The sequence below is a fragment of the Mytilus edulis genome, chromosome 2, assembly GCF_963676685.1.
Source record: "Mytilus edulis chromosome 2, xbMytEdul2.2, whole genome shotgun sequence".
Lineage (NCBI taxonomy): Eukaryota > Metazoa > Mollusca > Bivalvia > Mytilida > Mytilidae > Mytilus > Mytilus edulis.
Window position 1 is genome coordinate 28,719,534 of NC_092345.1, and position 10,934 is coordinate 28,730,467.

At 31.6% G+C, this 10,934-nt stretch overlaps 1 protein-coding gene across 1 annotated transcript; it reads right to left on the reverse strand.

The window, feature by feature from the left end:
* Window positions 1-7,417: 7,417 nt before the first annotated feature.
* Window positions 7,418-9,509, reverse strand: LOC139511890 (single-strand DNA endonuclease ASTE1-like; the record flags this gene model as incomplete). Its single annotated transcript, XM_071299034.1, is given in 1 exon segment — window positions 7,418-9,509. A coding segment is annotated over 1 exon segment (1,818 nt). The 3' UTR covers window positions 7,418-7,675.
* Window positions 9,510-10,934: the final 1,425 nt, after the last annotated feature.

Genomic DNA, 10,934 nt, shown 5'->3' on the forward strand with positions numbered 1-10,934 from the left:
TTTAAAAGCTGAAATGAATGAAAACTTGAAAAAGTCTTTTTCTTATTTGTTTGAATTTTTTATTGAAAGTTTGTTTATATTAAATTGAACATCCAATGTACGTACAATGGACTAAAAATAAATTAATTTTGATTAAAAGTCCTGGTTCAAAATCAAAGATACATACAAGACCACAATGGTAATGTTTCATTGGCTCATTTTCAAAGAAGTTTGAATATCGTATATTTTCCAGTTAGTTCGATTTGCATGTAATTCCAGTGTTTTCGTTAAAAAAAAAAAATAACATGAGGTATGGAGTGACAGAAAACGGTAAAATCTTTCACCTTTAACTTTATAACAAATTTGGGATTTTTTTTGGATTTATAATTCTAAAATTGATTCAAAATCTGGGGTATTTTACACCTAACCGTTTATAAATCAAACATGAAAAGGAATTGTCCTTCAGAACAATGTCTATGTTAATTAAAATCATTTAAGAAAGGAATTGTTGTTGTTAAAAATAATAGGCAGTTAGGTCAAATATTTGGGCTTCCGGTTGTAGAAACTGCGTGAGAGTATTCCTAAATAATAATAATATGTTTTTGGTATTTAATTGTATCACTTGTATGTGCATGCTTTTACAGATATTGATTGCGGTACCACAGAGTGCAAACGCTTATTTTTTGGCTCCCATGGGTGAATGGAGAAAAGAAATATGGTCAGTTTGGTATTCTTCCGGCCGGCAGTAAAATCTTTCCGATTTGCTGAGCTGGATGTACAAATACATAACCACGTTCGGTCAAATTCAATACGTCTTGTAAAGAGAGTTACATGATCTCTGCACGTTTAGAAGTCTAACAACAACTCGTTGGGGATCGTTGGGGCCTGTTCCAAGGTAAAATTGATTTGCCTTTCCAATATACCCTCTTGCTCAGTCTCAGAAACAAGTTGGCTGAAACGTCTTGAAAGCCTCAGTTTCTTCAGGCAGTTCAAAATTTTCCAACCTTCATCCCAAACGACCTTTATTACAGGACCTACACATACTGAAATTATTATTAATATGGTGTTGTACTAAACATGCATGAAATGTTTACCACTCAAACAATCAATAAAATATTTTTTTGAGATACATTTTAATGCACTTTTTTTTTTTTATTAAACTTTCCTCTTTCATTGCTCGAGATTAAAGGTTGGAGAGTTCAATGTTACAATAGTCTGATTAGCTGTCGCAAGTTAAGACTCTGGTGATGTTTGTCCGTTTTACATAAATTCGCATGTTTTAAAATAGTTTAAAGTACTATTAAACTGACATTCCGTTCAAATTTCCGTTGCGGGTTGTTAAAATTTGTACAATCTTTCAGTATTAAAGTAAACAGCCCCCCGATATCACAGTGTATAAAAAGTATGAACCCATTTCAACACTGATTTATGTACTGTGAAAAAAGAACGGGAAAATCAAAACTAATGCATTGAAGCAAAACTACGAAAAAAACAAACAAATTTGCAAAACACAAAAATAAACCTAGAAATTGTGCAACTCGAACCCAAACGAAATCCGTTGGTGAAATCCGAATGTACACTGTAAAAATGGTGTTTAGATCCTAAACACATTTCTAAGCACATCATTTGTGCACTTTGTTTTACATGTGTCGGTCAAAACGTGTCTCAGGGTGTAAAGGATTGTGTTTAGAATCGTGTTTAGCTTAGAAATATGTGTTTAATTTCTAAACACTTTCATTTTTAAACGTGTTTAAATTCGTCATGTTTCGATATTATGTGCTTATTTAGAAATGTGTTTAGAATTTAAACAGAATCCTAAACACGCTTAGATCTGAACATGTAACACAAGTGTTTATTTTCTAAGCACGACTTTTATAGTGTAGTGTTTGATTTCATAGACGCCCTTTACAGTAGGGATATAGATTTCACAAACTGGTCATTATTTTTACTTAAAACTATATCACAAATATACAGATATGTTATAAAAGTATGATTGTAGGAACATATAAAACATGGCAGAATAAAGCTGATAGATTTGAGAATCCGTATCTTTGTCTTATTAGACTTTTTAATCTAATTACAAGTGTGGACACAGATGAGTGTGGATAGTATGTTTGGATGTTTGACAGTGTCTTATGACAAAAGGGAGTTCTATGTTTTCCTATATTGTATAATTAACTATGTTGCACGATGACAACCAACCTGAGCATTAGGAGTATTGTTTATTTAATATTTATTTTTTATGTTCATGACGGGCATGGAAGAGACCGTAATTACATTAGTTGCCAAATGATTATGATAGAATATGTTCCACATCTTTGATTTTGGATACATTTTGTAGATAGGATAACACATTATAGGTTAATTTTTTCATGTGTTTTTTTTTCTAAATGGGAGATGATATATAGATTTGATAACATGATATAAGAAGCTTGTAATTCAATGGTTGTCGTTTGTTTGTGTGTTACATATTCACTTTTCGTTTATTTTTTGTACATAAATAAAGCCGTTAGTTTTCTCGTTTGAATTCTTTTACATTGTCATTTCGGGGCATTTTATAGCTGATAATGGGGTATTGGCTTTGCTCATAGTTGATGGCCATCTGGTGACCTGTAGTTGTTAATTTCTGTGTCATTTTGGTTTCTTGTGGAGAATTGTCTCATTGGCAATCATTAATCTAATTATCAAGGTTGTCATATCGCTAATTCATTATTTGAAGTATACTTCCAATTGCATGAATTCGATAAAGAATGGCTTTTTGCATCAAATAAATTTATGTTAATGATTTTTATAAAGCTAATAAGTTTGGGAACTGCTTTTCAATCATGTCTCTTTGACTGAATAAACTTATTCATAAATGTTATCAATTGACTAATTCATAGCTTAAAATAGATGCTTTGTTGTTGTTTTATTTATTGACACTCATACCACACCTTCTTATTTCTACGTTATGTGGTATGTTTTTAGAAACTTCATGTTAAAAAAAAGTCACCGTTTTGTCGGCAGCAAACCATCTGAAACTTTATACCTTTACTTCATGAGTTCCTGTTCCAGTTCTATGTTGTCTTCAATTTCAATCCAATTGATTATTTATTTGTCATACACAAACCATAAAATTTGCATTTTTTTAATTTCAATGTTTATAAATCTGAAAAGTTGAAAACAAAATGAAGGTAATTGAACGAAAACTGTATATTATTGTTGTCCATGATATTCCATATATTCCAATCCATTCGACAACTTGTCAAGAGACCTTTTTTATCTTGAATCTGTTAAATTATTTGTTTTAATTTAACTTGAAGCAAATGAACTATAACAAATAAAATGCTGCGCCATGATGTTTTCCGTCTTTATTAGAATTATATTATTTTATTGTGCCTTTGGTACTTAACTTTTTTTCTTTTCCTTCGCCACACGAGGGAAATACGAACAAGGGAAAATAAAATACACACCCCAGCTGTTCAGTTCATTATTTGCAGAATAATTGTAAAACAGTAAATGAAATTGTAAAATAGTTGATATTAAGCTCTGCAAATATCTGCTTTGCATAGCGTACTTCACATATGCATGGAGTATTTTTTACTGCCTAGCTTTTACAAAAATATGTTAAACTATCCATCGATATGAAAGAAATCCCAAAAAAAAATGATTAGCATTTTAATTTTTTTTAATAATTGGTAAGTTTGAATTTATAGAAATAGCGTTTTACCAAGTAAGATTTAGAGCTTGACCTAGACACTGTCCTGTTTTATGCTGGAGGCTGTATATGAACGTCCATAGATCTATGTCTTTTGGTTATCTGTGTTGTCAAGTTGCTGTCTCATGACGTATACCAATATCATTAATCTGAAAGACTTTGTTATTATAGTGCGTCTTTCTATGCTGTGATGTTACACTATTGTTTCAGATAAGGGTGAAGGTTGGTACCTATTAAAACGTTTAAACCCACTACATTTGTTTGCACCTGTTCTAAGTCGGGAATCTGATGTTTAGTAGTTGTCGTATGTTGATGTGTTTCATACGTTTTTCTCATTTCTCGTTTTTAACATAGATTAGACCTTTGGTTTTCCCGTTTGAATGGGTTTTACACTAGTTGGACACTTTATAGCTTGCTGTTCGGTGTTAGTCGAAGCTCCGTGTTGAAGACCGTACTTTGACCTATAACGGTTTACTTTTACAAATTGTGACTCACTTAGATGGAGAGTTGTCTCATTGACACTCATACCACATCTTATTATATGTATTTGCAATTCATGATATGCGGCGAGTTTAAGTATAATGCATGGACTATTTTACCCATCATGGTTTCCGTATAAAAAAAATGTATCCGTGCACCGTTTTGAAAGAAAAACTTAATTCCGAGTATTTTTCTATATTTTCACCACAAATCGCATTGCTTGAACTTGCAAAATGGTCAACGAAGTCAGTACTTAATTAAAGTAAGTATAATTATAAAAAAATGAAATTATTTCACATTTTTGCATTCAATAAAAGAATATAAGATACCATAGAGAATTCGGGTTCTTTTTAAAGTATGCTCATGTTGAACAGATGCATCTTATTAAGAGCCGTTCCAGATTGCATTTTATTTGATTTTTATTTGTTTTTTACTGTGGTTTTATTTCAGTAACGATTAATGTTTAATGTTATTCTCACGTTTCACGTTTCCCAAGATACTCTCTGAAGTTTCGTACCTAATTCACTTAAGACAATTATTATGCAACTATAATTAAGTAAAGTACAAAAAAATGCTTAAACAATGGGTTGACAATGTGGCGTTTATACGTCCAAATGGCGATATATTATATGGATCAAATCAATCTCTACAGAAACTAAAAAAAATCTAAAGAATTACGTCTTAATCAGTGGGAAACTTCTTTGATATTTATTTATTTGTTATTCATTTATCTATTTTATTGATTTTATTTCTTTATTTAAGTTTATCAGTCTTTCTGTTTTGATTTCCACAGTAAGATTCTTATATGTCCTTATATATGCTTTCAAATAATCGATTTTGAGCGTTCCTGATGAAGATAAATCCAGAAAAAACGTGTCGAACGTATGACTTATATGAACTCTTTGTGTAATTGTTTGCTAGTTTGCAATAAGTGGGTCGAATTTCCTCGAAATGCAGCTTTTTTCAAATTACTAGAATAACATTTTTCATACATGTCCAAAACATTTGTATGACAGTGGTGAGTTATATATATATATGAATTTTGTGTACGTCGAAATGATTCAATTTTTTGCAATTTTTTTGGTCCAAAAATGAAGCCGAAATTTACTCTTTCCATTTACATACAATGTAAAAAAAAATTACCCTTTCCATTTACATACAATGTTAAAAAAAATATATACTAGTATTTCCTTCAATGCGACTCAACCATACGTTAAGCATATGCATTACATAATTTTTAATTAGAATTTATCATTTACTGACATAAAATTTTGATCTCTTTATTTTTTTTTATGTTTTTGTATTTTTGCAAATGTACCCTTTTCAAAGATTGTGAACAGTCACTATTAAGTTGCAATTAAAACGAAATGACATACAAGTCTGAACCTAACCATCATGGTCTCATCTATATAAAGATTCTATAAAAATTCCGCTTAAGGTAATTTCTATGATCCATAAAATACCAATAATGATTTGATTCTTGTGGACTATCAAGAGTAACCGATTTTTTAATATAAATAAATTAAAGGTTAGTTGGTGTAAGCTGTTTAAAATTTCAAACGATCTATGAATGCTAAAACTATGACCTTTTTATAAAGGACATTAATTGACTTAATTTCACAGATCTATATCTGTTCCATTAAAAATTGAAAGCCAAAGCCGACAAAAACGACAAAAACGAACTTAATAAGTTCACAGATCATAAATCATTAACGCAATAAAACGAATTTTTAAAAATAGGGTAAAAGTAAACAACAAGGAAGCTATGGTTGACTTTCAATTTAAAAAAAGAGGCGAGAGATACCAAAGGTATATTGAAACTTATAAGTCGAAAACAAACTGGCAATGGCATGGCAACAACAAGAGACAAGAATCTATACACAAAAAACATTAAAGAAAACTAAAGACTGAACCAGATGAGCCTCCATCAAACACCGTTTAAGTATCAGAAGACGGTTAGAGGGACCCTTTAATATTCAAAAGTTTGAACTTCAAACAAAAATCAAATCCATCCATAACACTATTTTTTCATAATGGTGGGCAAATCAAAAGCTCAATTTCAAATATTGAAATAAAATAACTGTCTACTGCGGTTTGCAAATCTATTTACAAATATACTTTATGTTATTCAATTTCTTCTGCGGAAACAGCACATTGCATGCATGTTTTAATTTAAAGAATACAATATCATTTTCTGTCTCAGTTAACTCGCAAATGAGAAGTGACGTTTATTATCATTGGAAGAAACACGATGGTTTCTAGTTTTTAGTTTTATTGCCAAAATCTTGAAAAAAATAAACACGAAAGATTTAGAGGAATTTAACTTTTATTGCTTGTGAAGCCAGTAAGACGAAGTCTGGAGTCATCTAAGATTTCAGTGTTAATTGCACCTAAAAGAAAGAAAAGAAAGATTGCATTCCTACCACATGTCGGACTGCTTAATACATTTGTTTTGTCTAAAATATAGGATATATCAAATATTCAATTTTTGTTTTTATTGTTGTGTCGTAATTTATTATTATTTTTACAAAGTGATAATAATTTAGATTTCAAAAATAACAGTTAAAGGGGAACAACTAAACTTAAATTGTGTGCCAAGTAAACCTGAGTTGCACATCTTTGTTTGACGATAGCAAACATTTTCATCTTTTTAATTGTAAATTTTGCCTTTTTACATGTTATTTAAAAGACAGATGGGTTTATATATATTAATAAAGGGAAACATCAAATAACTTGTGGTCCTTTTAATACTACATAGGTATAACAGTAGTACATTTAATTATACCATATTTTTTTATTCATTCTTAAAAAAAATGTGCGCACGGTCAACGCTTTTACAACCCTATGAAGTTACAAAAGAAGCATTCAATACTTATAATTACATTTTTAGCTATGATCATGAAAACACGATTTTTTTTTTTTTATTTAAGTCACCTGTGCACTTTATTGTGGGGCCACGTGTTATCATGAATGAAAAGTTTTATTGAGTAATGCAATTGCTTAAGGAATAACAAGTGATGTGCAGTTAGCCAATCAGAATAAAGTATTAAAAAGAAACATACATCTAATGTAATTATAGTGGTATAGATACCATGAAACATAATTATTTGATCTGCTGCCTGCACCCCACAGCCGAAATCCTTAGCCACTTGTTAACAGGCATAGTCACAGTAATAAGAACGTACAACGGACGTTACCGGAATATTCTCCGTTTGAATTTTTATGGTTAAGAACAGGGCATAAAAACAAATTGAACACAACTGTTAGTAACTCCTGCTTTGTATATATATTTGTAATTGTTGTATTATATGTATGAAACTATACTAGACAATTCTTAAAAACAATTGATTCCAGTAAACTACATCTTAGGTGGGAACTATAAGATGATTCACGTACACATGTACGTTCACAGATGAGGTCATTTATAAAACTCCCTTCAGGTATTTCGAAATCTGCAATTGGTGGATAAACTTTGATATTTTGTTAATATTTCCCATTCCATATTGGGTCATTATGCATTTATTTAAGGTTTTCTAAAAGTAACTTTAAAATTTCTGAATATGTTATCCTCAACGGGGATTCCTTTTCAAGGCATGTCTCTATTATTCTATCGAGATGTTTCTCATTGTCCGTTTTTGTGAACAGTGGATACATCAGTCCACTTTTGTACATTACGTTTGGGTTCGGGATTTCCAAAGGAAACATGAATAGACCATTTAGATCGTATAATATGTCTATCACAATCTGGAGTTTCTGAAATTCATGTAACAGTGCAATATCGACTGGCACTCTGTGGTCGTCTGCACAGTATTTAAACACCTTATCTACGCATGCCGAGTCTACAGGGAGATCATAGATATGTCCATATTCTTTGCTCAGCAGAAGCATGTGACAAAACAAAAGACATTTCATGCCTTTGGTTGATTCCTTTAATCCAGAATTTTTAGCGAGGTAGTTTATGGCAAGTATGAACATTCGAGACACTTTTGGAATCATTACCAGCTTTTCTAATGGAAACAGGAAAATATTCGCTAAACATGATAGCCTCACTTCTTCCTCGGTACCTTGCATCATATTCAAGGAGGGTATTTTGCCTAATTTTAAATTGCTGGTAATAGGTAAAATCCGTGTTTGCACCATGTGATAGTTTTCTCTGTGGTGTTCGACTATCACCTCCTGTAATTTTTTGCCAGTCGCCATCTTGTATATAATTTGACGGATCGGCGATGTTATTTCGTAAATGAATTCTTGTGTTAAGTCTTCAAGATTTGGTTTCAGTAAAACTCTTTTGTCAAGAACATTTATAATGAAAGGCGATATGTCGCAATTCCTAATACTTTGAATAAGCCAAGAAGGAAATGGAATTGCAGATGTTACTTCAATCTTTGCTTCCGAATTAAAGAGATTGTTGTTTTCTGTTTCTGTTACATTTTGCAGAGTAAACTGTTTTAAAAGAACTTTTGCGTTATCGATAATTTGGCATTTTTCTTCGTTCGATAAGAATGCGATATGATTGTCAAGACATCTCGATAAAGCATCGACACCCTCACTTGTATCGCCGAAGGGTCGTAATATTTCTATCATAACATCGATTGTATTCTTAAGCTTGTGTTCAGCTTTTTTGGCTGAAATCTTAAGTTCTTTTGACACGAACTGCTTAATAATTGCCTTATCTAACTTATAATAGTCATTGTCCAGAAAGACCACAAGAAGAGGTAAAACAGATGGTGAAATTCCAAGCGATTCATGAATATTCTCTGAATAGTATATTGAAGTATCAATATAGGTAAAGCACTCAGTTTTGGTACGCCTGTTAAAATTTAGATCATTTAAGCGAATAAATCCTCCTGGAAGATCATATATGTAAAAATCATTGTCGTTTGACAGAACTGGACATTTCCAGGATTTAGCAAGACTTGCTATTTCATGGTCAGCTTCGTAGTAACATGTCTCGATGGGGATGTCAAGTTTTTTAATAGTGTAAGTAAAACATCTGTGGGACAAGATTGGGAAACATTTCTTACTGCCATTCGATATGTTAGATATCCTTTTCTCGCATCTTTCTAAGAGACAATCGAACTTTTTATCGTCGGAATCGTGAGCACCATCCATGACGACATAGGGTTGAACGTTGCAATTTCGTAATAAATCAAAAAACTTTTCCACGTGCTCTGAGAATACATCATAATTCCCGCCATATTTAGTTCCAGTGTATGATGTTTCCATTAACTCGTGACAAAGATTTTTCCCATCTATGACTAATTTGGTATCCCGAAGACGATATTTTTTGGCAACACTCCGTCGTTGAATGTAACATCTTAGATTTTTAATTCCCATGGTTTATTTCAAAAATCTAAAAATAAAATGATTTTATATATATATGGTCAACACGACAAAGAAATGAACCAATAAATTAAGATCGACAAGATGAACTCATAGTTCAATTTATAACTAATAAAACGTAACTTCGGGTCCGTTCCTTAATTGAAAAACTTTGATTTGTCACAAAGAACGGAGACTAGTGTTACGATTCATATAATGGCGAAAAAAGTTTCGTGACGAGAAAAAAATATGTTGATAGCCGAACAAATAAAATAGACTGCTGAACGATTCTGTTAGTTTTTCGTAAATGTGTGTATCGATAACGGTACATCTTGCATTAATTTTTGATACCCATATACTCATTAAATTATTTTCTTCAATTAAATTACGTAAACCCGTAAAGGTCAAGTATATGTTGCTGACACAGCATTATCGGGTGAAATTTGAAAATATATAACGTGAATCTATTATATTTTATTTTGATACTAGTATATTCTTTCTGATTAAAATGCTAATCATATGTTTACTCTCTGCTTGCAAGGATGACACGCTCATTTCATTTCTCTGTATAAGGACAAACAAAAAAGTATGTGTGTTTGCTGTACCCCTATTACCTATTTAAATGTTTATCCCCTACCCTAATTTTTTTTGCCGTTTTTTATTGTTTACAGATATATTTGTTGGCAAAGTATCTCTTCTCATAAGATATTTCCGCTCGTATCTAATTTGACTAAAAATTATGTGTAAAATCACCATTTTAGATCAACTATGTCAATTTCAGCGGATTTGTGTCGACATAGTACAATCTTGATCCACAATAACATTCTATTTTAAAGTTTACAGGGGATTTTTTTACGGGGATTCTGATGTCTGTTTTTGTATCTTTTTTAATCCTCAATCTGAAAGCCTGTTTGGCCCGTGAAAAATTGTCTCGAGTGTGACGGTTTAATCTTTCGTGCTTTATGCTCAACTTATAAATTTAATTATACCTGTGTGCAACTTTTGTATATTGCATAATGCAAGGACCAAGCCTTGGCTATATTGATCTGTGGGATTGGCTCTGGTCTTTACCAACAACCGCGGTCACAATTATTTCATGCCAAAAAAAATATACAGCTGCGCCACGAACGCATGCTACGCCGTCGTTTTGTATGTAAAGTTTTATGCAATAATCATAACTACAGTAGTTTTTGAGATAGGGCACGACATGTGAAACCCCTCCTTTTCTACAAAAAACTCAATAACTCAAAAATAAAATTTAGAATCATCACCAAAAAATATACAGATCTTTAGATTAATATAACTAAGAAGTGTGTAAAACTTTAAGCAATAATCATAAATAGATTCTGAGATACGGCGCGACATGTGACCCCCCCCCCCCCTCCTTTTAACAAAAAAAACTCAATAACTCTAAAGCAAAATTTTGAATCATCACCAAAAAGTATACAGATCTTTA